Source organism: Lontra canadensis, unplaced genomic scaffold (genome assembly GCF_010015895.1).
Source record: "Lontra canadensis isolate GAN:19392208 unplaced genomic scaffold, GSC_riverotter_1.0 scaffold29, whole genome shotgun sequence".
Lineage (NCBI taxonomy): Eukaryota > Metazoa > Chordata > Mammalia > Carnivora > Mustelidae > Lontra > Lontra canadensis.
This window is the reverse complement of record NW_022631023.1, coordinates 10,838,687-10,865,409: the sequence shown is the minus strand read 5'-3', so window position 1 is coordinate 10,865,409 and position 26,723 is coordinate 10,838,687. Positions and strand designations below refer to the sequence as shown.

The window sequence follows — 26,723 nt, the reverse complement described above, 5'->3', positions numbered from 1 at the left end:
ATCCACCCATCCATCCATCCGTTCATCCAACCATCCAACCATCCATCCATCCATCCACCCACCCATCCATCCAACCACTTATCCAACCATCTATCCATCTATCCATCCATCCATCCACCTACCCAACCATATATCCATCCACCCACCCACCCACCCAACCTTATATCCATCCACCCATCCATCCATCAACTCATCCTTCCATCCACTCATTCATCCATCCATCCATCCATCCATCTACCATCCCTGGGGGAGGCCTCCTGTGTTGTGGTCCTGCCCACCGACCACATTGCTCTCCTTGCAGTGTAGAAGCTCAGTGATGTGCCCTGCTAGAGGCCAGTGTCAGGAGTGGGAGGGTGGGAGTGGGAGGGTGGGATGCACAGTCCCGGCTCTCACGGCTCTCCACACTCAGACTGCAGCTGCATCCCGGAACAAACACTTCTCAGTACCTTCAGTGTCTTCTTAGCTTCCAGGAGATGAACTGTTTGGGTTTATTAGTCCATTATCATATAAATAGGCTTCTCTCTTTAGAACTCCATAATCCAGTCAAGTTCAAATTAACCACAGCAAGGAAGCAGCGAATGGCACAGATAGTGCAGACAACCATTTATACCTGGCTTTGGTGAACGTAATGGGATTACTTTCCCGTGGCGGTTGACTTACCATCTTAATTATGTTCTGTTTAGTCTGAAAATGAGCCTCCATGTCCACTGGTAATGGTAGCTTCTCTTGGGTGGCGTTGGCCCACAGCAGACTCGGTGCTGGGGCTGTACTAGCCTGGGCCTTACACCACAGATAATCCATAAAGTGAGACATCGATACAGGGATCCGGTCTGAGCTGCAAAATAAATGATTGCCTATTTCTCCATAAGAAAGAAAGAATTATTTTTCATGCTGACTTCATTCAGCAAACATGTCTTTGAGAAGTTGTCATTCCCAAGAACCCACGAACAGCCATCATGCTAAAGGAAAATGCCCCCGGTGATACCTCTCTGGAGCACCAGATGTATTTCTTTTCTGTTCCTTGTCTCCCCCAGTAGATCCTTTAGTGGCCCTGGGTTTGTGTCCCTCACACACATTCTGTTTCTGTACAACCTAGAAGTGTGCCCCGTCACTGCCAGCTAGCATGAAGGCAGAGGGCTCACCTCCCGTGTCTCCTGTGCAGAGCGCTGAGGGTCCGCAAGAAGATGTCAGGGGAGAAGATGCCCGTGAAGATGATTGGCGACATCCTGACCGCCCAGCTGCCGCACATGCAGCCTTACATCCGGTTCTGCAGCTGTCAGCTCAACGGGGCTGCCCTGATCCAGCAGAAGACAGACGAGGCCCCGGACTTCAAGGAGTTTGTCAAAGTAAGGAGTCTGGGCTTGGCCAAGCCCCTGCTGCCCCCCAGGGGCTGACATAGGGCAGCTGGATGTGTGAGGAGCGAATCCAAGCCTGCAAGCCTATTCCTGCTAAAAACAGCCAACAGGACCGAGGTCTTGGCCGAGCACTAGGGGCCTGCACGAGCTGGCAGGTGGGGCTTTGACCAAAGGGCAGGGCTTGGAGAGGAGGGGCCAGCCTGCATCTGGACACTCGGATCTGTGGTCCAGGTATTAGTGGGGTTATTTGGACACAGGTTTAAACTTTCCGTCTCATCTGTCAGGCCCAGTGGGTCTGGTGGATCTTGGGTGCCCCCATTCCGTTTGGTCTGAGCGCCCCCCACCCCATTCTTGGATGCAGAGGGAGTGGCCAGGAATCCCGAGGGACCCTTTGTTCCTTTCCCAGTTGGTTCTTGCTGTTGGCCTCAAGCTCTAGGAAGTATGTGGCATGAGTGTGGGACTCCAAGACCTCTGCCTTGAGGGGATCACAGCGGTCTCAAGAGCCATGTGTCCCTCAAGGGACATCTGGGAGGTGGGCGCCATGCTGCTGGAGGCCCCAGGCCCTCGGACTTGGCCTTGGCCAGGGCGAGTCCGTGAGGGCCCCACTGGTCCACTCAAACAGCCTCTGCGTCTCCCAGAGAAAAAGACACAGGAATAGAATCAAATAATTTCTGCTCAGCATCCGCTACATTTTGGTGACTAGACCAACACTAACGGCAGGCTTCTGTTTATACCTCATGCATCTGGGAGCAGGCCATTCCCTCCTTCCCAATAATCACGTGTTAGGTCATCATTGTGAGATCTCGCCTTGACCGCAGCATCCCACAGGCTTGTTCTTTCCTTTTCCCCTGGTGTTTCTCAACACTAAATTTTTGGCTAGCTTTGATTTGCTAGCCAATGAATGGGGGCATCCTAAAGTCATTTGAAGGGGAGAAATATTGGTAAAAAGTAGGTCCAGGGTGGTCCAGAGACTGCACTGCGGATGCTGGGCTACCTGGGGTTTCAACCAAGGGCTGGTCCTCCCTGAGGCACAAGGCAGGATGAATTCATCCCTGGATGCACTTGAACTTGAAGGAAATGCTGACACCAACCAGGGCAGGGGGTTAATTTCCTCTCCCTCATCACCTCTCCTCACCTCATCCTTGTGGGGTGGGGTGGGGGGCGTTTGACACGCCTTTGTCACGTATGAGGTGTCCCTGGAATGATGCTCTCCACGCTGGAGCAAGTTCGGGCACTGACATGTCCCGGGACCTGGGACTTCGATCATTGCAGCTGCCCGTTTCTAAGGCATTAAACCTGGACAGCGCCTTTGAGAGCTGGGTCACCACATAATCCCTGTGACTTACAGATGGGATCATCTTTTGGGGACAGAAGCACTCTTTCCCCAAAAAGGGACAGATGGTCTAGCGTGGGGACAACTCGCAAGACTTGAGGTTGTAGTCCTTTCCCCCGCTCCTGTCTCGGTGCCCCCGTCTCTGCCTGCCTGGGGCTCCCACCGGCAGGTGCGGCCCCGTCTGAACGGGATGACGAGATTCAGCCCCTCTGGCCTCACTGGGACGTAAGGGGAGTTTTTATTCTAACTCTACAGCCTCATGTCTCTTCTTATGCTTGTGATTATTAAGAAGGTCTGGCAGATATCCAGAAGAAATATTCTCTGTAGAGCCAGAAGCTCATCTCTGGAAAGGAGGGACTGTGTGTCCCGGGGAGGGTGTGGGTCTCCAGTCTCCATCATCCTGGACCGGGAAAAGAGCTCAGGCCCTTCCAACACCAGGCTCCTCCGTTCTCGTCCACAGAAATGAGACAGTGTGATGGGCCAGGAGTGGATGTCCCTGACTGGATTTGGCAGAGTTCTCAAACACATTTAAACAACTCTCTCATTTCAGAGGCTGGCAATGGACCCTCGATGTAAAGGGATGCCACTCTCTAGTTTCATACTGAAGCCTATGCAACGGGTAACAAGATACCCACTGATCATTAAAAACGTAAGTATCCCTCTTGGCTTTTCAAGCAGAGAAATGTTCTCTCAGTATTTCAGGGATCCCAGGTCACGGGCAAGATCACCCCCAGCCAACGCTGTTGTGGGCTGACGTTCTTTTGGCTCAACTAACTCAGAAAGAAAAAGCTGTTTATTGTGAAAAGAGCTAATAATATACAGTCTTCAGCTGTGTGACCAAGCCGCTCTTACCTCCTAAGCTGGAAAATGGAAGCTCGGGTCTTTGGATCTTTTCTTATTTGAGGTATAATGCCTTCATGCCTCACTTTCCTCAGCGAGAAGGAGAAAGAAATGTCATGCCTACCACCCATCTTCAGAAAGCCATTGTGGAGCCAATACCAAAAGTTTAAAAAAAAAAAGGGGGGGGGTTCTGTGTTTCTACCTGTAATATGAGTGAGCAGACCCAAACATCGTCTGAGCCCAGGGAAATAAAAACCCAAAGGGGGATAGCCCCTGGAAAGGGGTTTTTTTTTTTTTTTTTTTTTTTATCTTTTTTTTTTTTTTTTTTTTAAAGATTTTATTTATTCATTTGACAGACCGAGATCACAAGTAGGCAGAGAGAGGCAGGCAGAAAGAGAGAGGAGGAAGCAGGCTTCCCGCGGAGCAGAGAGCCCGATGTGGGGCTCGATCCTAGGACACTGGGATCATGACCTGAGCCGAAGGCAGAGGCTTTAACCCACTGAGCCACCCAGGCGCCCCTTATTTTTATCTTTTTAAGAATTATTTATTTACTTATTTGATGGAGAGAGAGAGAGAGAGCGCACAAGCAGGCAGAGTAGCAGGCAGAGAGAGAGAGGGAGAAACAGGCTCCCTGCTGAGCTCCAACGTGGGGCTATATCCCAGGACCTGGGATCATGACCTCAGCCGAAGATAGTCACCCAACCTACTGAGCCACCCAGGTGCCCCAGTGGAGAGAGGGTTCAGATCTGGTTTCCTTTAGTGGAGACTTTAGAAACCCAGGTCTGGGCACTGGTGTGCTCATTGCTGCTGGGGTGTTACTGCCTTTTGGGTCTCTCAGTGGCAGAGTCAGGAAATATGTGTATGTATATTAAATTCATACACACATACTTACGTCTGTGTAAGTGTACACACCTACATTTATATTTCTAGATCAATCCATGCAGATAATAATGCACATTAAAACCCATGCGTTCACACTGATCTTCCTGTTCTAATCTCATACTACGGAGTTGATTCCAGACTCTCCCTTTCTTTACTTACAACTCCTTTTCTGAGAAACCTGCCTCTCATTATCCTCAACACTTTACTGATTTGCTCAGACCCTCGATAGTAACCCGTCTCCCGCTACATAATCCATCTCCTCTGTTCAACCCCAGATTGGCACCACAAAGTACACTGTGGCCACCTTGGCTGGATTAAATAATTCATTTTGAATCAGGCTTTCAAGCTACCACTTCCTCTCTTCCAACCTGACAGTTACTATTTAATTGGCTCAATGCTTTTCTTTTTTTCCCCCCTCAGTATTTAATTGTACATTGGAGCTGGAAATGAGCTTTTAAAATAGTTGTTCTGGATCTAGCCAATAGGGTGGGGGGCAAAAAGAAGGAAAGGATTGAGAGTCATAAATATTAAAAAGGAAAAAAACAAATTATTATTATTTGCAGAAACACGATTGCTGCCCTTTAGAGGACCTGAAAATGAACTGAAAAATAGTGAAACCAAGAAGAGAATTCTTAAAAGGTGGCCAGGTATAAGATACATGTGAAAAACCACAGAAGTACTAAGAGGAAATATTGTTTATGATGTTGAGGTGGAGAAATTCTTAGCATGGCAGTGAGAACAGAGACTTAGAAGATTAGACTTGAAGCAACTTAAGAAAATATTTTATCCTGGAAACAACTTAGATATTAAGTAGAGCAAATAAATTGTGCTAGATCTGTACTCTGAAAAAATATTTTTAAAAGATTTTATTTATTTATTTGACAGAGAGAGGGAGATCACAAGTAGGCAGATAGGCAGGCAGAGATGGGGGGAAGCAGGCCTCCTGCCGAGTGGAGAGCCTGATGTGGGGCTCGATCCCAGGACCCTGAGATCATGACCTGAGCCCAAGGCAGAGGCCCAACCCACTGAGCCACCCAGGTGCCCCTGAAAATATTTTTAAAAACAGAGATTTCAGGGGTGCCCAGATGGCTCAGTTGGTTAAGTGTCTGCCTTCGGCTCAGGTCATGATCCCAGGATCCTGGGATCAAGCCCCATGTCAGGCTCCCCCCTCAGCACGGAGCCTGCTTCTCCCTCTCCCTCTGCTGCTCCCCCTCCTTGTACTCTCTCTTTCTCTGTCAAATAAATAAATAAAATCTTTAAAAAAAGACAGATTTCTATGTATTAGCATGGAATGACATCCAGAAAATGCCATTTCAGTTAAAAAAACCCAAAAACCTCCACGAGCAATCTTACAGTGTAGTTCATTCTGTAAAACAGAGGGAAAACTACGTGTGATTATTAAATATATGGAAAGCATCTGAAAGGAGTTCAAGGGATGCCCTTTGGTCTGTTGGCATGGTTACCTCTGGGGAGGATAGTGAAAGGGAATTCTCACATTTGCTCTATGTACTTCTGTACTGTTTGGATCTTGCAGATCAAGAATGTGCCCATATACTAATTCGCATAAACATTTTTCTTAAAGATTTCTGTGTGACAAAATATACTGAACAACAATGAAAGGCAAATGATAGATGTAAGCTGGGTAAACACATTTTAGACTGCAGGTAAGTCAGTACTGAAATATACATAGATTACCTATCTTTATCTATGTATCTATCATATATTGGATAAGGGGCTAACATCCAAAATATATAAAGAACTCATACAACTCATACAATAGCAAAAAACCAACAATCTGGTTTAAAAATGGGCAGAGGATCTGACTAGGAATTTTTCTAAAAACACACAGTGCTTAGAGGTACATGAAAAGAAGATCTATATAATTAATCACCAGGGAAATGCAAATCAAAACCACAATGAAGTATCACCTCACACTTGTTAGGATAACTATTATAAAAAAGACTAGATGGGCACCTGGGTGGCTCAGTTGTTTGAACATCTGCCTTTGGCTCAGGTCATGGTCCCAGGGTCCTGGGATTGAGCCCAGGATCAGGCTCCGTGTTCAGCGGGGAACTGGCTTCTCCAATAATTTCTTCAAATAAATAAATGAAATCTATAAATGAATGAAAAAAAAAGACTAGAAATAACAAGCGTTGATAAGGACATAGAAAAAGGGTTCCTTGTCCACTGTTGGTAGGAATAGAAATTGGTGCAGCCAGTACGGAAAACAGATTCTTGAAGAATCTACCATTCCTCTTCTTGGTATTTACCTGAAGAAAATAAGAACACTAATTCAAAAAGATACATGCACCCCCATGTTCATTGCAAGATTATTTACAATAGACAAGACATGGAAACAACCTGACTGTCCACTGATGGATAGAAATATGATATATATATCACAGTTTTCATTATATATATAATATATATATCAATCACAATATTCCATAATATATTATATACATATAACATATGTGATGTATATATATACATATATATATGTTTCAGACATAAAAAATAAACAGTGAAATCTTGCCATTTGTGTCAACATGGACAGACCTTGACGGCATCATGCTAAGTGATAGACTCAGACACTGAAATACAAATACCATATGATCTTTCTTATATTCAGCATCTTAAAAACAATTAATTAAAGAAAACCCCCAAGCTCATAGATACAGACAACCAATTAGTGGTTGTCAGAAGCGGGGTAGGGGATGGTGTACATGGGTGAACTATTTTTTGTTTTGTTTTTTTTTTGTTCTTAGTTTAAATAAATTGGAAGAAAAAAACAAAAGCAATACCAAACCCAAACCAAAACAAATGAATTTGCACAAGCCAGCTGTGTGGGCTCCCAGTCTAGAGCTGTAGTCCTTAGACTTGGCTGCCCGTTAGAATCATCTGGAGAGCTCTAGAAAATTCCTAGGCTGGAGTCCCACCCCCAGGGATGTGGTTGGGGATGAGGCATCAGGACTTTCCAGAGGGATCCTAGCTACAACCAGGGCTGGGGGGCAGTGGGGGTTGTTGTTGCTGATTGGTGGAGGCAGGACCAGAATGATCATTTTTCTCAATTTAGGTGCTTCCCTAGAACTTTAAACCAGAGGGTACCTTTGAGGTGAGATATTATTCAAGGTTAGCTCCATTTGAATTATTTGTGTGTGGTCAAGGCCTAGGCAGGTGCACCTTCCACATCCCCTGGTGCATTCCCAAACTGGCTCACAACCTTTCTGCGTGGCTGCGTTTAATGTCCTCGGAGTCCTTCGAGAATCTGATGGTCATGGCTCTCATTCACTGAGCACCTTCTAAGGTCAGGGACTTCGCGAAGTCGAACCTATCTTTCTCTATCAAATCATTTAGTCCTCCAGATAACCTTATAAAGGAAGGGCTATGGGGCATCCCCCCTTCTCATATAAGGAAATTGAGGCTCAGAACATTTAGGGGCCTGGCGCATGCGTGGCTGGTCACTGGCAGAGCCCAGACGTTAGTGCAGGAGGTGTAGCCGCTGGCTGGGCGTGTTCTACACAGAAAACCGCACCTGTGCTCAGATGCACACCTTTGTGCATGGTTCTGGAGGTGTGCAGATGCCTGCAGCTCCAGCGGACCTAGGAAAAGAGCCATTTTCTAGGGGAAAATCCCTGAGGGCGCATTGTAACCCCGGCTGCAGCCACTGCCATCCTCAAACCCCGAATCTAAATAATGTGGCATTCCCCTGCCTCCCCCGGGGACCCTGCCAACAACCGGGGGGCTGTCTTGCTCCTGTCTTGGCTGCAGCTGGGCGCTCAGAGCGGCAGCTCCCCGGGTGGGCACCCATCCGGAAAGGTGGGTGCCGCGCCCTGCCTCTGCTGGGCCCACCTGCACCGCCTGAGGCCGCTGTTTGTGTCCTCCGTAGATCCTGGAAAACACCCCCGAAAACCATCCTGACCACAGCCACTTGAAGCACGCCCTGGAGAAAGCGGAAGAGCTGTGCTCGCAGGTGAACGAAGGGGTGCGGGAGAAGGAGAACTCGGACCGGCTGGAGTGGATCCAAGCTCATGTGCAGTGTGAAGGCCTGTCTGAGGTAGCCCCCCGCCCCCCAACCCCAGCCGAGCCCCGGCAGCCAGCCTGGAGGAGGAGGGCTGGCAGGATCGTGCGCTGCCCCCTCCTGGCCACCGCGTGCGCCTTCTCTCTCCCCCAGGCCTCTTATCTGCCCTCCACCTGTCCACTGACTTCTTTATTTCCGTCTTCGTTTCCGTTTTCCGAAGTTCCGTTCCTGTGTCTTGCTCTTGCACCGGTGGCCCCGCTTTTCATCCATTTGCTAACACACTTTCAACACATCCCCCCATATTTCCAGTCAGGTCGTTCCAATTACCCACAGCTCCGGAGACGCTTCTCTGTCCTGCGGGAGGGCCGCGTTCCTTGGAGCTGTGTCCGCGGGACCTCTGCGGTCTGGCGTTGCCTTCCTCCCGAGAGGGCTGCTACCAGCACTGCGACCCCAAATTAAATGTAGAGGGGCTTGGGGGTCGCACTGCTGTGTGAATGGTCTTTGTGGACTTGGGCGAGGGCTGCCTTGTGGTTGCAAATTCTCAGGGTTTTTGTTTTGTTTTTTTCATTACACTTAGTCCAAGGTCAGAAACAAGCAAGTCTTCTCGCTCCTCCCTTCTGTGCTTGAGTTTACTTGTTACTCTTCCTCCGGGAGTGAGTTTTTTGTGGCCGTCTCCCGTTAGATCCCTCTGCTCACGTGGGCCCTCCATACATCGCTGGGCTCCCGCACTCTCCCTGACCTTTGAAGTGGAAGCTCAAGGTCACCAGATTCAAGAGAGATTCTCAGGGCTGAAGCCAGCATTGGGGTTTGCTTATCTTCTGGGGTACACATTTTCATTCTGTTTTGGGCCTCCACACATTGACTTTTTATATCTTTTTTTTTTTTTTATCAATTTGCTTGCATTTAAAAAGTGCATTTTTATCTTTTACTCAGTTCTGAAAGTTTTCACTGGATGTGACAGAGCATGTAGTCCCCCTTACTGCCAGAAACAGAAGTTTCTCTTCTTGTATTTAATTCTTTTCTTGTCACTTACGCTTCCTTCAGTTTCATTGGTTCTCTGTTTTCCCTCTCTGCCACCGCATGGCGCAAACACATACACACGCACATGCACGCGCCATTCACCAGGGTTTACTAAAATGCCCAGGCAGAATGTGTCCCCCTCATCCCCTCTCCCCGTGGCTTCTTCCTTCTCCCAGTACTTTGAAGGCAGTCACTCGCCGAGGAAGTCACCACGGGCTCCTCACCTGCCCCACCAGCGTTAGGTGCGCGATAAAGAGAGCTGTGGGAGCAGCCTCGTGGAAATGCATTCTGGAATTCTGTGTTGATACGCAATCCAGGGGCATTCACTGGTCGGTTGGCTCACTTGTGCTTTCCTCCATTGGTCCATCCAATGAACCTTTCTGGAACACCTGCTGGAGGGCCATGGCTCAGTACTAAACACCCGGGACAATGAGAATCAGTAAGATGTGACCTCTGCTTTCCCCCATTCTACAGTTTTGGAGGAGGTGGGGGAGGGGAGCTAACCCAGGTTCACCAAAAAATAGGATTGGGAAGGCAGAAAGAGGGTGCTGTGGGAACAAAGGGTGGGGAGGAAGGGACAGTCACCAGGGCACGGTGGGGATTCAGGGAAGCATCGGGGAAGGAGACACATGGCTGCGTGTTGAAGGATGAAGATATCTGTCCAGGAAGGGATCGAAGGGGCGGGCCTCCCAGGGGAGGGCACGTCAGGAGCCGGGCATCTGTAGGGCAATAGATGAGAAGGTGTTATGGCAAGTGGAAGCCAGGGAAGCAAGCACAGAGGAGTGTAACTCGGTCTGCAGGCGGCACACCTCAACAGCTTTCTGAACCGGGCAGCAGGACGTGGCCATGTGCTCTCTGGAAAGGGGTCCTTCCCCGAGTCTCAAAGGTGCCGTCAGGCGGCTTCTGTCTCCTGGCCCAGATCCGGACTCGTCCCCGTGATTAAGTTTCGAATACACACTATCTTGGGCATTATTGGCCTCAGATGGAGAAACATCAAGGCCGTTCCCCATTCATTTATATGCAGTGTTAGCCTGGCCCCGTGGCAGCCCCGCTCTTGGAGGAGGATGAACGAACGACGTCCTTTTCGTGTGACCGGGCTGCCTTCTCTGGATCTGTTCCCACATGGCTTGAACTCTCCTTTGGCCAGCAAAAGGGACCTCCAGACACCTGTTCAGAGTGCCAAAGGGGAAAGGACACCGTCTGAAGGCTCCCATGGGGGTGTCACCTTCAGTCTTCTGGGCTCTCTCAGAGACCCTCCTCCCTCCTTGGGCCCAAGAGTGGAGTGGGGCGGCCACCCTTCCTTATTTCTATAGGTCTCTAGTCACAGAGGTGCTGCTGATTTTTTGCCCCACGATGGAGGGGGATTGGGGGCCACCAGCATCTCTTGGGGGACACATGGTGTGAACCCTGTCTCCACTGCACAAATACCCTCCTTGGGAAGGTCTACAGGGTTCATAGCTCCGGGGAGTATGGGCCTTGAAGGCTGCTGGGGGAGCATCCCCCTGGGACCCGCGTGTGGGCGGGGGGGGGCATTGGGGTCTGACACTTGCTGGGATCATATCACTGCCTGGGACAGCTGTGGCCTTTCCCTCCCTCAGTCTCTCCTCTGGCTACCAAGAAAGGGGGTCTTTATGGGCTCATTTTTCTGCCTCAGTCTCCCTCTGCCCCTTGCGAAACTGCTCACAGGAGATGGTAGAGCCCAGTGGGATGATAGAGCCGGCTTTCCGCAGCCCTTGGAGCCAACACTGAGATTCGGGAAGCAGCAGGAAAAGGGTGTCCCCTTCCCATTTTCAGGATAAGGGAGTAGGTCGAGATTTAATGCACACCGACGCTGTGTCCGCTCTGCTTGGCTTTGAGGCGTCCCTCAGCACCCCCGAGTTTTACAGTCGCCCACGTGCTGGGGCCTGGACTCTAGCCACACCTGGGAAAATAGGAGGTGTCCTCTAGAATCGTACAGAGCAGTTGCTGCTTTCCAGAAGCTCAGGGACTGTGGGAGCCTGTATGGGGTCGTCACTGGAGCAGGTTCATGCCCTTGACTGGGACACAGCCCATACTTATCGAGGCGGGAGAGGCCCCAGAACTTTCTTCCTGCTTCCCATTTCCCAATCAGTAAGAGGGAGAGGGGCCCCAATCACCCCAAGACCCTAGTAGATCCCTTGGGAGAAAGCAGTAGGAATTATACTCAAGGCTCATCTGGACCCTTGGAATCCACAGAACTGGGTCTTTGACTGATGTTGACTCCTTGGCTCTGAAAGGCACTGCCTGGGGCGCCTGAGTGGCTCAGTGGGTTAAAGCTTCTGCTCAGGTCATGATCTCAGAGTCCTGGGATCGAGCCCCGCATCAGGCTCTCTGCTCAGCAGGGAGCCTGCTTCCTTCTCTCTCTTTCTGTGCCTGCCTCTCTGTCTACTTGTGATCTCTCTCTGTCAAATAAATAAATTAAAAAAAAAAAAAAAAGGGCACTGCCTGACCTCTTCAAGTCAGTCCTGGACTTGAACCTCAGACACAAGCCCACTGGGCCCAGCCTCAGATTCTGACAGGGTCTGGGCTTTCAGACTCAGAAAAAACAAAAACTAAAAAAAAAAAAAAAAAAAAAAAAAAAAAAAAGGAGGCCTCACTTCATCGTGTCTTCTTTGGGTTTTGTTTCTCCTTTCTTAGCAACTTGTGTTCAATTCAGTGACCAACTGCTTGGGGCCACGCAAGTTTCTGCACAGCGGGAAGCTCTACAAGGCCAAGAGCAACAAGGAGCTGTACGGCTTCCTCTTCAATGACTTCCTCCTGCTGACCCAGATCATAAAACCCCTGGGGTCTTCTGGTTCCGACAAGGTCTTCAGTCCCAAATCTCACCTGCTGTATAAAATGTATAAAACTGTAAGTTCGAGTCCCAATTGCAACATCGGGGCTGCTGCTTGGGGCAGTAGAAAGTTCCCGAAAGGCCTCAGAGTCTTAGCAGGGTTTGGGGGCTGCGGCATGGAGGCGAAGTCAAAGGGGTGAGCCAGGATTTAGGGTGACCAAGGCAATGCAGGTCCAGCACTTACAGAAGAGGAACGATGTTCAACTCAATCGATGAAATATCTATTAGCTTCCAAGTGGCCACCACAGTGGGTCTAGGTGAAGGCACACCCTGGGCTGGCAGGTCTCAAGATCAGGCCCAGCCCCGCCTCCAAACCTCTCTGGGTAGCTTGGAACGAACATCTGTGCCCCTCACCCTTTCCAGCAAAAGCCAATCCAAACAGTGTGTGGAGAATGTCCTTCTGCTGTTTACTAGGTCTGCTCTGATGTACATAGCTGTCTTTCTGTGTCTTTGTGTCACAGGGTACCGTTTTCCTAAATTTGTCTGCGTGGGGGTGTTTTTACGGGAGAATTTTCTCTGAAGCGGCAGTTAGCCTGATTGTGGGGAAAAGAAAAATGTATCTATGGGGACCTTCACTAGCAACTTTGTAGAAAAATCTTCGGAGGGAATTGGCTGGTGGTGAAGTTAGGGAGACTGTTTGCTGATTAGAATTTGCTGGGGCCAAAACAGACCGGTCAGGTCTTCTTCTGAGGGACCTAAAAAAAGCCCTGCAAAATGGAGGAGGCAAAAATGCCTATGTATGGTTTGTAATACATGAGGTTGATATTAATACAAAATCATTCCAGTAGAGTTGACTGGAACACGCGCACACGCACACAGACACACACACACACACACACACTCAGTTTAATTTACTGGAATGCGTGCATGTAAGCTCACACGTGCTCATCGATGGTTCACTGAAACAGAGTCCCAGTCTGGTTGTATAATGCCTGTGTATTGCTTTTCAGCCTATTTTCCTGAATGAGGTTCTAGTGAAATTGCCCACGGACCCTTCTGGAGATGAGCCCATCTTCCACATCTCCCACATTGACCGTGTCTACACCCTCCGAGCCGAAAGCATAAATGAAAGGTAAGACCTGCTACCTCCCAGGTCCTGGGCGCCCAGGGCCCCACCGGGGGCAGGATGCACGTAGGACATTTAATTAATCAGCAGGTCCCAACATTTCTTGAGTTGTAGTAACTGCTGTCTGGAGGGATTGGAGGAAGATCTTAGTACTTGTCTCTAGAGCCTCTCAAAAGTTTAACACGTGGCGTGGATTTTTTCAAAAATAAAACAAATTGAAACTAATGTTGCTTGCAAATTTCTTTAAAAGACATTTTCATCATTCTCTGAGTTCACGTTTCCCAAGGTTTCCCAGCTGCCAGAACCCAAGAGGAAGGCGATGTGGGGATCAGCCCCGACCTCAGCTGGCTCCCTTGGGCAGATGTTCTGGATCCCAGAGCACGGGGCTATTTTGCTTCAATCGCGTATTCAAGACTCGGCCCTAGAGCCAAATGAAATAGATCTTTTCTGAAGGGTGAACTTGACACAAGGCCAACAACATTCCAAAGAACATTTGTGCCAAGCAAGAAAATTGGCCAAAGTTATCGTGCAGATGGATCTTTGAAAAATGAAGGAGAAAGCGTTATGCCAAAGTGCTTCTCCCAGAGTGTGTTTGCTTTTCCATGTAAAGTGCTTCCCTCTCTGGGAAACGGTTTTGTCCTTCCTTTGGATGGTTTCGTGAGAGAGACCCTTCTGGCCATCTTCGGGTGGGAAAATGCGGGATGTTTTTCTTTTCTTTTCTTTTTTAAGATTTTATTTATTTGATAGAGATCACAAGTAGGCAGAGAAGCAGGCAGAGAGAGAGGATGAAGCAGGCTCCCTGCTGAGCAGAGAGCCCGATGTGGGGCTCGATCCCAGGACCCTGGGATCATGACCTGAGCCGAAGGCAGAGGCTTAACCCACTGAGCCACCCAGGCGCCCCGGGGGATGCTTTTCAATAAGGGAGGGGGAGGTGCATGCTAACATCTCCGGGACAGCACCTCTCTTCCCAGGACACCAAGGCCAAGGCAGGTCTCGAGTACATCAATAAAAATGTTACTCATCCCTTCCTCATTAAGGTAGGAATAATTATTAGCACCGTTTGACACAAAACTGGACTTTCTTTTCCATCCTTTGTCGTTAAGCGCAAAGGAACAAAGCAGATAGGATCATGGAGATTCAGTTCGAACAGCCCCGGAAGCTTTTTCCTGAGTTCTGTTTGGCATCTTTCTGTCTTTTTTCTTCCCAAGGACGGCCTGGGTGCAGAAAATCAAAGCTGCTTCAGAACTCTATATAGAGACTGAGAAAAAGAAACGGGAGAAGGCGTACCTGGGTATGCATCGCTCAGCGGCAGGGCCCGCGTGTCCTGCCAAGCTGGGGCACTGAAGTTTGGGCCCAGGGAGTCCTTGGAGCTGGAAAGATGGGCCCGGAGCAGGGACGGGGGCGCTGAGAAGGGATGGAAGTTGGGGAGAGGGAGAGTGGGGTGCAGGATGAGGGCAGAGCGTAAATTCCAAGAGCCAGGAAGCCGGCCTGCAAGGGGACGATGGGGGGAGGCAGCTACACGAAACCGATCTGGGGCAAACGGGTGGGAAGCGTGTCTCTGTGAAGCCGTCTTACCTCCTCCTTCCTGCCGTCACAGTCCGCTCCCAAAGGGCAACGGGTATCGGAAGGTTGATGGTGAATGTTGTTGAAGGCATTGAGCTGAAGCCCTGTCGGTCACACGGTAAGGACCCCGAAGTCCCTCCAGCACGGGGTGGTGGCGGAAGCCTTTCCTGTGAGCCCCCCAGCCGGCGTGGCGTCAAACGAGCTGTTTCCATGACCCTAAATTTCCTTCCGGAACTGGTCTTTCTAACACTTGTTGAAAACCTAGGGTGGTTTTCCTTTTTTTTCTTAAATTAATCCTTCCCACCGTTCTGCTTTTCAGAGAGATCTGAGCGGTTGCCATTTCACCGTGGGTGTGACGCAACCTAAGCTTCTAGCAAGGAGACTGGAAAGGCCTAGATTTAAAGTCTGTTAATCTAATGATTTAAGTGTTATAAATATTTAAGTATCATGGTTTAAGTGTGACGCTGAGTGGTGGGAGTTTTCGCCCAGATTTTTTTTTTTAAATTTAAAAATTTTAAAAATTAAAAAAAAGATTAAAAAAATCTTTTTAAAGATTTTTAAAATTTTTTTAAAAATTAAAAAAATTTTTTAAAAATTAAAAAAAGATATTTATTTGAGAGAGTGAGAGAGTGAGTGGGGGCGGGGGAGGCAGAGGGAGAAACAGACAGACACCCCACTGAGCGAGGAACCCCACACGGGGCTTGATCCCAGGATCTGGGGATCATGACCTGAGCTGAAGGCAGATGCTTTACTGACTGAGCCCCCCAGGCGGCCTCAGATTCTCCATTTTATGTCATTTATCACATGTGGCAATGGGAGGGGATAAAAATGAGAGGCATGGAGGGAAGCTGCTGCCCACCGTGGCGAGGACGCTGCCCTGCCACGCCCAGGAGAGCCTGCAGCCAGGTGTGAGTCCAGCAGACTCTGTCCACTCTAGGAAAGAGTAACCCGTACTGTGAGGTGACCATGGGCTCCCAGTGTCACATCACCAAGACCATCCAGGACACTCTGAATCCCAAGTGGAATTCCAACTGCCAGTTCTTCATCAAAGACCTGGAGCAGGAAGTCCTGTGTATCACCGTGTTTGAGAGGGACCAGTTCTCTCCAGACGGTGAGTAGAGGATGGCCCCCTGCGGAGTCCTTCTTCCTTCCCTGTTACTCAGCTTTTGTGGGTAAATTGCTTTCTAGCTGGGAACTTGGTGCGCAGAGTTTTTTTGGCTTCCCTCCAGAGAGATGAGGTTGGCATAAGACAAGACTCAGCCTCTTCTAGAAAGGGGTCTTCACTGATGCTGTGGCATCTCAGAGAAGGTGGACAAAGCGTGCGTGGTCCAGAGTGGTCCAGCCACCCTAGAGAAAGACCATGGTCCCATGTTTCTCCAAAGCAAGAGACTACAACAAAGGTTATCCCCCAAAGTCTCAGCCCAGACCTTGAGTTCTTCTCCAAAAGCCACAGTGACAAATGGATAAAAGTAGTTAGTTGAGCCAGAAGAACGTCAGCCCACAACAGGTGTGGTAAGAATCAGCTGGTGCCCTTTGGGTGACCTGTCTGGTTAATCAAAGGGTTGGAATCACCATCTCTCACGTCTGGGCTCCTACTGTGTTTCACTGTCAGTTTTTATTCTGGTAAGTGAAGGTTTGAGACTGGATGTTGTTACGGTTGTTTTAAATAGTGAAGTATCACGACACAGTGTTCATTCCACTAGGGCATACATTGAAAATCCTAGTGTTGTTCTTACATTGGAGATTATTTCAATGAAATGAGCATAGGGACAAAATAAAGCTGTATCTGTCCCCCAGGAAAAAAAATATATCCCACGTCTTTAAAAAAAAAAATTTAAAGCTTATTTTTTTATTTTTAGCAATCTCTCTACCCAACAGGGGGCTCAAACTCATGATTCCAAGATCAAGAGTCGCACACTCTTTCAACTGAGCCAGCCAGGCACCCCCAATGCCCACATTTTATTTTATTTTTTAAAGATTTTTTTTAATGTATTCATTTGGGTGGGGGGAGCACAAGTGAGGGGGAGGGGCAGAGGAGAAGGGAGAAGCAGGTTCCCCACTGAGAAGGAAGCCCAATGTGGGGCTCGATCCCAGGACCCTGGGATCATGACCTGAGCCGAAGGCAGACACTTAACCGACTGAGTCACCCAGACTTCTGGGATTCCCACATTTTAATTTATTTTATTTTATTTTTTTTTTAAGATTTTATTTATTTATTTGACAGACAGAGATCACAAGTAGGCAGAGAGGCAGGCAGAGAGAGAGAGGAAGGGAAGCAGGCTCCCTGCTGAGCAGAGAGCCAGATGCGGGGCTCGATCCCAGGACCCCGGGACCATGACCTGAGCTGAAGGCAGAGGCTTAACCCACTGAGCCACCCAGGCGCCCCGGATTCCCACATTTTAAGTGGGACCGTGAAAGAAGGCTGTTTCCAGTACAGGCGCATACATAGTATATTCCAATAAAGAATTCCTCAATGAATAAATGAAGGAATTATGGTCTGGAGGCCCATTTAACACCATCCTGTAATTGCCTAGCATTTAAAACATATTCAAATATATTCACATCTGCTCTCCTACTGATGCTCAGTATTTGATGAAAAGTGCTGAGAGCGCCCAGCCTGCAGCCTCCTCTCTCCCACACCTCCCATTTGCTTTCTGGCTCATGCAGGGGTCACAGGAAGGACCAGCCCTCGCTCACCATCCTTGACTTTTCTGAAAAGGATGTGACATCACGAATGTGTCTTCTGAACCCAGGGAGATACTACTTTCCGATCTTTGTCCTGCTGATAGGATGTCCAATGTTGCATTGCCTCCTGGGAAGCTTATAGCCCTTCGGAGGTCCCCAGGTGTGGGGAAAGGCATAGTCTCCGTTTTTACGTACTTCTAGGCTCAACTATGTCCCCACCCTGGTGTCCTTTTTTTCTTTCTTTTCCTAGTACTCCATTTAAAAATTATGCTCTGTCATCGTAGTTCATGGATTCCTGTAAACAGACCTACTTCTCTTTTGGAAGAAGGGAGAGTGTGTCGGTTAGCTGAGAAATTCCTAATATGCTAAATCCGTGCCTTGACGTAAAGGAATTCTCTCTTTGAGCACAGTGCTTTTTTCTCCTTGCAGATTTTTTGGGTCGGACAGAGATCCGTGTGGCCGACATCAAGAAGGACCAGGGTTCCAAGGGCCCAGTTACAAAGTGTCTCCTGCTGCACGAAGTTCCCACAGGAGAGATTGTGGTCCGCTTGGACCTACAGTTGTTTGATGAGCCATAGGGAGTGGGCCCAGCATGGTGCTTGGCGGACTTCCAGCCCGCGGCGGCAGGTGCAATCTGGAAATGGTGTGGCTTCCCTAAAACCACCGTTTGACATTCAGCCACAGGGCAAAGGGACAGTGAAGACAGGCCCCTCAAAACTTCTAGGAATAATTCTCGACAATCTTTCCCCGTCCCCCAAACAATTTCTCATTTTATGAAACAAAAACAAAATGTCTTCCTTTGTCCTCACTGCTGGTCTCATCGTGGCTTCTAGGAGCTTTGAAATCCCAGAGCCCCAGCTAGATACGGTTGGGAGTTGGGCCCATCCCTGGGCCTGAGGCGTGGGTCTGGTTACTGTACAATAGATTTATAAATGCAATGTCTGTATTTTTGGAGAACTCATGTAACGCTCCTATTTCTTATCTCCACCGGTCCCTGAATAGGCCCGTTGATCTATAACACCTGGTCCTTTGTGTGTTTAGAAATTATTATGAAGGTCCTGTGGTTGCCCCAGAGTCTCGTTTCCCTGCTGGGACCTTGTTTGAAATGCTGCCCTGAATACGATCAGTTGGGGAGATGGTCTCCTGATCAGACAGCGTGCTAGTTCTTTGAAAAGCTGGTCCATGGACGATTCTAGCAGGTGCATTGTTAGAGCCATTCCAGTCCCCTCCAGGTCTTTTATTGATAGATGTCAATGAAAACTATCACTAGCTACTATCAGGTGATTCCGTTTTGACGTCCAGCACGTTTGGAAGATGGCTAAGGAGGCGTGTTATCTACAAAGTTCGACTCTGCTGGATTAGATCACCGCAGGTCGTCTGAAAGGCTTCTTTACGATGCCACTGGGTCCTGGTTGCCAGCCCAGCTGGAAAGTTCTCTTCGGCTTGGAGGTTCTATGGTGTTTCACGAGAAGAGTAATCGCTGCTGACCAGCTCTGAGCCTATTTTTGCGGGAGTGTGCTGGATCCTGGTTGTCATGGGGAATTCCAGCAGCTGTCTTTGCTATGTTCCCAAGAAAGACGTCCCCAAGACGCGAAGAAGAAAAGTGACAATCCGGAAGTGGGATAGAAGAAGGTGAAGGAACTCTGTTATGTGGTGGGGGGAGAAGCTCTAGGAGCATCCAAGCCTCACAGATCAAGGGAGGAAAACCTAAGACTCTCTCCCCTCCTCACGCATACACAGCCAATCTCTCAGTAATGGAAATACATGTGCTTGTTGCCAGAGTCGGGAGCGTATGACCATGTGCCAAACTGTTTGGTTTGAGTTCTTTGATTTTTTTTCCCCTTCGATGCCAGGAGATAGGCTGGTTAACTAGATAATAACTTGATTTGCTAATGAAGAGCGTGGGTTGTATTTTGTTCGCATGTGAATGTCCTCCTAATCCCAGTGTGTCGTGGTCATGAAATGTTCTTTGCATGTTCTCTTGGTACTGGAGTCTAGCTTTCCTGTGTTAGATGGTGTTCTCTTTGACTGTAGGTTTTTAGAATTTAACTAGGGTCGTAGACGTGCCTTATAAAGGGTAGCGTCAACATAGTGACTGACTCTCCACTTCGCTGGGAATGGAATGCATAGTGTCGTCATTTCCCATAAGAGCCCTGTCATATTCCAAGCAATTTTTAATAGTGTGTGTTAGAAAGGGCAACAAAGTTTACATTTCATACTTTTAAGAAACACTTTATTATTTATTTATTAAAGAGAGTGTAGAATTTTGTATCGAGAACAACAGACAACTATTTTTTAAAAACAAACAGACACACCCTTTAGTTAGAAACTTTCAACTGAGCCCTGTTAGAGACCAAGTTTAACTTCAGGCATGGGTTTGTTTACCACTCCCCGGAAGAAAATACAGTTAGACCACTTTAAGTTTATATTTTCTGACCATTGTTAAGAAACTGGGTGAAATTAAATCTATAAGTAGACACACAACTCACGCTTTCCTATTTCTGTAACTAATTCAATTTGTTCAGTGTATTTATGAAGGACATGTTCTATGGTAGAGACAAAATGTACGTGATGGGTAAAATGGGATAGTTTTGGATAACCATTCCCATCCCTTTCCTTCTGGTGGGGTAGACCTTTCCTTCATTGGCTCTCTTCGTGTGTCATGCTGGTCATCGCTGTTTAGGCAGGTAGGATGTGACGTGAACAGTGACAAGCATCTTGTGACCCTTTTAGGTCTGCGAGGTCACCCACTCCCAGCATCCCATGATCAGAATTCATGTAGCATGAAAACACAGTCTGTGACTCTTTTTCCCAAGTGACTCTATTAAGCATCCCTGAGATGTTCCTCCAGGGTAGTAATTCCGGATTCGTGTCCTTGTCCTCACTGGTGTAATCTGGACGGCAACCGGACCGACATAGGGATGAGTTAACCTGGCCCTCAGATCCAGCTGTGACTCATTAGTCATACTGGTGGGGGGGACAGAGATAGGTAGGCAGCGCCTGGGGTCTCTTTGACCTCTGTCCCTCACTTCTGCCTTTTTGGCCACCTGGGTTCCATTTCCTAGAGATGAAATGTCTCTTTCCGAGAAGCGATCTGTTTCCTAGCTCTGTGCTTCCAAATGCAGGGTGTCTGTAGGCTACTGTATCCTGGCCTCTGTTCCCAGCCCTCCAGACGCCCTGCAAGCTTCCCTTCTTCTCTGAGCTGCACTGACCTCCTCCAGCCCAGCAAGGGGCTTTTCTGCTCACAGGCTATGTGCTGAGCTCAGGAGCCTGCGGACGGGGGCTTTTCGTAGACTAGCTCTTTTGAAGGGACAGACCGTATCCAGCCCCTCTGGAGCAGGGTGTCTCTGGCTGATACCATGTCCCCTGGCAGACAGGCAGGCAGCAGCATGTCCTGGAACCAGGTTCTGCTGTAACCAGGAGAGCCTGGAGGGTTGTCCGCTCAGACCCCAGGCTCGCCTGACTCTGGAAGGGGGACTCTTCTAGGCAAGGGTCACCAGGGATGCCTGAGAAACTGGGGCCAGGGGACAACGCTGGAGTCCCCGGGGAAGGTGAATGCAGGTCTGCCACCCAAGACCAGGCAGGTGGGCTGTCTCTCCAGGAGCTGGCTGTGCAATCATAAGCCACTGGCCATACAGTGTGGGAACATTCTAGAAATCAGTGGGGTTGGAGAACAAGGGCCGAATGGATGGGGTGCTTCTGGTTTTATCAGAAAGGTTGGAGATTTGGGAGTTTATTTTAGAGTTTGCCACACTGCTTTGTAGGAGAAAAAGCCTTCTCTATCTCTTCTTCAAATAGCTTCTTCGAGCTAGGGGGATCTTTTGATTCATAGAAGAAAATTTGTTTCTGTGTTTAACAACTTGAAGAATTTCTGCTGGAAACTGCTAGCGGGGTTTTTTTTTTTTTATGTTATTTCACGTGCTTTCTTGCCTTTTATTTTATGTTGCCTGCCTTCTCTTTCCGAGGGTGGAGATGAACGTTCCTGCGGACAGGAGCACTCTGGAATGGATGCTCGCACAGTCTAGAGGAAGCGGGGTCATTTCCAGCGTGAGGCGAATGTGAGGTTGGCCGAGGGTCTGCTCACTCCAGGTGGGCCTGCTCTCTAAGTTAGAGCCTCCACTTAGGCCGGAAGGTGAGGTGAGGGAAACTGGGGATCCCAGATGTTCCTTCTTTGCTTTCCAGTATAGGAACTCGAGTTCCTACCGGGGAAAAGCATAGTTGGTGGCACCAGAAGCCAGTGAGGAGGTGAAGCCCTCAGACGCTGTGGTCGGAGCTACCCTATGAGGTATTTGGTCAAAGTCACACCTGGAAGGTGTCACCTCCTTCTCTCTTCCTGCCCTGAGGTGCTGACATGCCTCTTCCTGCGGGGAATGGTCGGGTCAGCAGCCAACACTCTCCTGGCAGTGCCCTGAGTCATGCCTTGTGCGGGCCGTGTCATATCCTGTAAATCAAGTTGGCGTGTTGATCATACTTGGAAAATGGCTGTTTATTTGAGTGAGAGGAAAGGAAAGTTCTAGAGCTCCCTTTTCCTCCCCTTGCGTGACGTCAGATCCAGGATGTGTTTGTAGGTCATGGAGCTCAATTAAGGTACATCACCTGATGTCTGCAGGAGCTAGAATATCTTCCTGATAAGCATGGAATTCTTCCTCCAAGGGAAGGCTAGAAACGTCTAACAGCTCTCTCTCGGGAGCATTGAAACCCAGATTCCCCCATGTTGGAAGGTCTTATCTCTGGGTTGTGATCTCTTAGTAGCAATGCTAGTAGCATACTATTCTGATTCGGGAAGTCCCCATGCTGCTCCAGGCCCCTGTCTTAGGGGACTGGGAGGTGGACTAGAGAGGTCTGCCTCTGTGGTTTCCGTGGCCTAGTTGTGGATCTGATGTTATGTTATTTAAATGACGCCCAGTGCTTGTAAAAATTCATCTCTGCCTCTAAATAATTGCATCAGTAATAGGCAGATCAGTTCCTCCATGAAGAGGAACCCTGCTACTCTGGCCTTGGGGAACCAGGTAACACACACGTAATAGAGTGATTTTTTGGGACCCCATGTGTGGTTGTTGTATTTCAGGGCAAACCTGCCCCTACTGTATGTCAGGGGTTTTGTGAGTTGTTTTTAATAGGATTCCGTTCTACTTTCTATACCAGCTTCTAGTGTTACTGTCATCTGAATAGTGGGACTATTTTAGTATTCAAAGCCCACCAAGTTAAGACTGTTCAGAAGTGGGCTCGTTTGATCAAACTTGCAAAAAAAAAAAAAAAAAAGTGGAGCGTTTCTCTGCTATTTCCTGAGAACTAACCAGTAACCAGGGTTTCTTTTTACTCAGTGGGAGGAATAGAGATTTTTTCTCCTAGGAACACTGGTTTTGTACTCTTATCCTTTAAAAAAATAACATTCCTAGTGGCTGAGTTTCTAAAGCTCTGTTTCTCTGCATTTCGCCTCTTATGCTCAAATGGCTTGCTTCCTCCTGTTTCTCTATCTAAAAGAAGGGGGGCCCTCGGGATGAGGGTGATACGGGGAACCGGGGAAACGGAGAAGGTGGGGAGGAGCCCGCGGCTTCCCTTCTCCCCACTGTCGCCGCCAGGGGGCGATCTCCCTCCTGGAAACCTGCGGGTCGCGCGGCGGCTCCGGGGTGCTGGCCCCACCGGCTGTGGCTCCGGGACCGACCTCTCGAGTAAATCCCGGGGCCAGCCCGAGGGTGGTGAGAGTGGAGGCGGAAGAGGGCAAGAGTTGGTGGCAGGCGTGGGCAGGGGTCTCAGCGCCCCCGGGGTACCTGGTGACCCTTTGCCGCTCCGTGGTGCCGGGGCTGGTCGTGGGGTGGGGGGAGGCCTTCAGCCTTCCCATCTGCTTTGTGAAAGTCCCTGAGACTCGGCTCCCCAGGGGTCTCGGGTGGAAGTTGGACGTCCCCCCCCCCCAGGAGGCGTCCTCTCCCACAAAGGTTCTAGGAGTCAGGTCTTTACTGGGACTGGGTAACAGTCTCTCCTGGGAGACCAGGACTTCCTGAAATTCAGATGCAGAGCACTGGTGGGGGCCACAGAAGCTCACTGTGCGGGGTGTGTACGGGGTGTGTGCGTGAGTGCGTGAGTGTGTGTGGTGTGAGTGTGTGTGTATATGGTGTGTGTAAGAGTGTGAGTATGGCGTGTGTGTGAATGTGTGGTATACGTGCGGCAGTGTCTGTGGTGTATGATGTGTGTGTGTGTGGCCTGTGGTGTATGTGGCATGTGTGTGAATCTGTGGGGTGTGTGTGGTGTGTGAGGAGAGTATGAGCGTGAGTGTGTGACAGTATCGGTAGTGTGAGAGTGTGTGTGTATGTGGTGTGACAATGTGTGGTGTGTGTGAGAGAGGGCTGTGTGTGGTCTGCGAGAGGAGAGTATGAGTGTGAGTGTGTGGTGTGTGTAAATGCATATGGTATGTATGTGAGAGGGTGTGTGGTTTGTTGCGAGTGTGTGTAGGAGTGTGTGGTGTGTGAGAGTATGAGTGTGTTTGGTGTGTGAGTGTGTGGCGTGAGAGGATAGCATGAATGTGAGACTGGTGTGTGTGTGAGTGTGCTCTGTGTGTGCACGTGGTGTGTGAGATTTTGTGTGGATGTGTGTGGTATGTGTGCTGTGTGTGATCTGTGTGTGTGGTGTGCACGCGATACGTATGTGGGGTGTGTGTGTGTGTCACTAGGAGAAATGAAGATATGTGGATTGAACGAGGGAACAGATGGGTCTGACACTCCGTCGTCGCATTCAGGCCCCATGAAAAATACAACATGAAAATCTGAAGCCCCTTATTGAAAATTATGACGAATTTGGAGGCGGTGACAGCAGAGAATTAAACTAAGCGTGTGCCCTTCTAAGCACACCGTCCCTCGTGACGGCACAGATCACACCCCCAAGAAGCTGGCCTGGGCCCTCTGGGTTTTCAGTTGGTCTTGGAGCGGGTGCGGCTTTGTCTTCTGTCTTATTTGGAAAGTCTCCTGGCAGGTTGTGGGGAGCTGGGCTGCCAGTACTTTTGAAAATGTCTGCTTTTATTTCACAGAAGCACAGATGGTCTAGGCTAATCAGAGGATACAAGACCCGAGCCCCTCGGTGACAGCTGCGCCCCAGGGCCAGAAAGGGAGTCACCTGCCCATCTCTTGGCCCCTCTGTGAGGGCCTGCCACAAGGCGCCCAGAGGCCCAAGAACCTCTAACCCACTGATTTGAAATTAAATCCTTCTTTTTGATCTTCAGTTGGGCACTGAGGACTTTTCTCCCCTTTTCTAGTAGGACAGAGAGGCTTTCCAAGCCTCTGCCTTCAAAGGACCATCCAGGGGACAGTCAGAAGAAGCAGGGAGGCCGGGGGAAGGGCTCATGTCCCTTCCCCAGGGATTGGACACTGCTTGGTCCAAGGCCATCTCCTGGAGAGAGAGCTGCAGGGTCCCGGGCAACTTCCAGACAGGGCTTCCCAGCTGGGTGCTTCTGGTCAGGTCGCATGGATGGTTTTGGAGCCTGGAGAGGTCAGGAAAGAGGAGAAAACCCACTGTGTGAGCAGCCTCAAGTTGTAGAAGCTTCTGGAGGCGGACGATCTTGGACTTGATCCTCCCGCCATGCACCTGCTGTCACTTTCTTTCACAAAGCAGCTTCTCGTTTCTTTGTCTTGCACTGGGCCAGACCCTCCAAAACCTTTGCGGTTCTGCTGGTTCTTGTCAAATCAGTCTCATTTCTACACACACAGAGCAATAATCCTCTCTGTTTCCCAGTTCTGTCCTGGGATTAGAAAGCTTGCTAAGTAAAAATGTTGACAGAAAGTTGCACAAAGTTCATCCTTGTGGAAGTGACTGCTTCACTTTGAAGGAAATAGCAAATTCTAGCTTTGTTTCTCCACATAATGCAGTCTTCCACACTCCTGAAAGCTCGGAAAATATCTCCTGGAGGCATTGACTTAGCATTGTGCTGGCATCATTTTCCGCGAACGAATGTGTTGATGGGCATTTTACCAATCAGCGTCCTTCAAACGTTATCTGCTAGATAGTCACGTGTCAGAAAGCGGATATGCTGGCAAGATCTTTGGTAACGATATTTATTTGTGCACATGCGTTTAAAACACACATTGCCAATAGCCCAAGTGTCTTTGAACTGTGAAGCCAACTTCAGGTGATGTCAGCTGAAACCCAGCTAGCTGAAGTCCAAACCCTCCTGGCCCCCTCCTCCCTACCCTGCGTAGATAGGGAAGTTGGCAGGCATGTAACTCATGTTGTATTGCCTTAGCTACATTAGCTTTGTACCCTCACATCTACAGGTGGTCAGCATATGTGTAAATACATGTATATACGTGAGAAATCTACAACAACAACAACAAAATGTCCTGTGTATGATAATCGGCTCTTGGCATCTGGTTTTCTGCATTTGATAGTTTCCGGCTAAGAAAAATGCAGAATTCCACCACATAACGTGAAAAAGTTATGCTCCTAAAACGGTTTGTCTTGAAATCTCTGCTGTGTGTTTTTGGGAATGTCCTTAACTAAATGTACATATGGTATGGAAGAGGCTATGCCGGTCAATGTTGCATAAACTAACACAGATTCTGTAGTCGAAATATTTAACTTGTTATTGTAAAATGTGATTTGTCATTGAGAGATTATTTTTCTGTATGTATATGAGAGTATTTTAGGAATCTAATTTAAGTGCATAGAACTATAGAAAAAAAAATAAAAACCTATTCCAGGAGTAGAAAATGCTTAATCAGATTACTTGGGTTCAGCCCAACTAAATTTCTTATATTCAAAAGAAAATATGAATTGCATATGTTAGATATTCAAAGAAGTCATTTTGGGGGGCAGAGAATATGATTAATGGAAGTGAAATGGGTGGTGTGAAAAAAATGACAAGCATCCTTTAGCTACGACCTCAGATGGGACCTTGGTGTTTCATTAAAAACTGATTTGAGCAGGTAACATTCTGGAGGGTGGTTGTGTCAGGAAGCGACAAGAGGACTGAGAGCCTGTTTCCCATCAGATCCACATACCACAGAGGCTTCTAGAAGTTCTGGAAGTTTGGTCAGGTATTCAAGACTGAATCAAATACCCTTCTAGAGAGTTCAGAACATGAAGGGAGGTGCCCCGCCCCTGGCTTCCAGATCACCCTT

The 26,723-nt window shown here is 48.7% G+C and overlaps 1 protein-coding gene across 4 annotated transcripts in view; it reads left to right on the top strand.

Moving 5' to 3' along the window:
• The window catches only part of ITSN1 (intersectin 1), a 213,539-nt gene extending 194,142 nt beyond the window's left edge, over nucleotides 1–19,397 (top strand). For all 4 annotated transcript variants that reach the window (XM_032865391.1, XM_032865389.1, XM_032865390.1 and 1 more), the window contains 9 exons: nucleotides 1,163–1,346; nucleotides 3,239–3,337; nucleotides 8,300–8,467; nucleotides 12,107–12,319; nucleotides 13,253–13,374; nucleotides 14,577–14,659; nucleotides 14,966–15,049; nucleotides 15,869–16,042; nucleotides 18,046–19,397. In XM_032865391.1, the coding sequence (XP_032721282.1) occupies nucleotides 1,163–1,346; nucleotides 3,239–3,337; nucleotides 8,300–8,467; nucleotides 12,107–12,319; nucleotides 13,253–13,374; nucleotides 14,577–14,659; nucleotides 14,966–15,049; nucleotides 15,869–16,042; nucleotides 18,046–18,194 (1,276 nt within the window). In that variant the 3' untranslated portion in view covers nucleotides 18,195–19,397. The remainder of the gene's footprint in view (nucleotides 1–1,162; nucleotides 1,347–3,238; nucleotides 3,338–8,299; nucleotides 8,468–12,106; nucleotides 12,320–13,252; nucleotides 13,375–14,576; nucleotides 14,660–14,965; nucleotides 15,050–15,868; nucleotides 16,043–18,045) is intronic.
• Nucleotides 19,398–26,723: the final 7,326 nt, after the last annotated feature.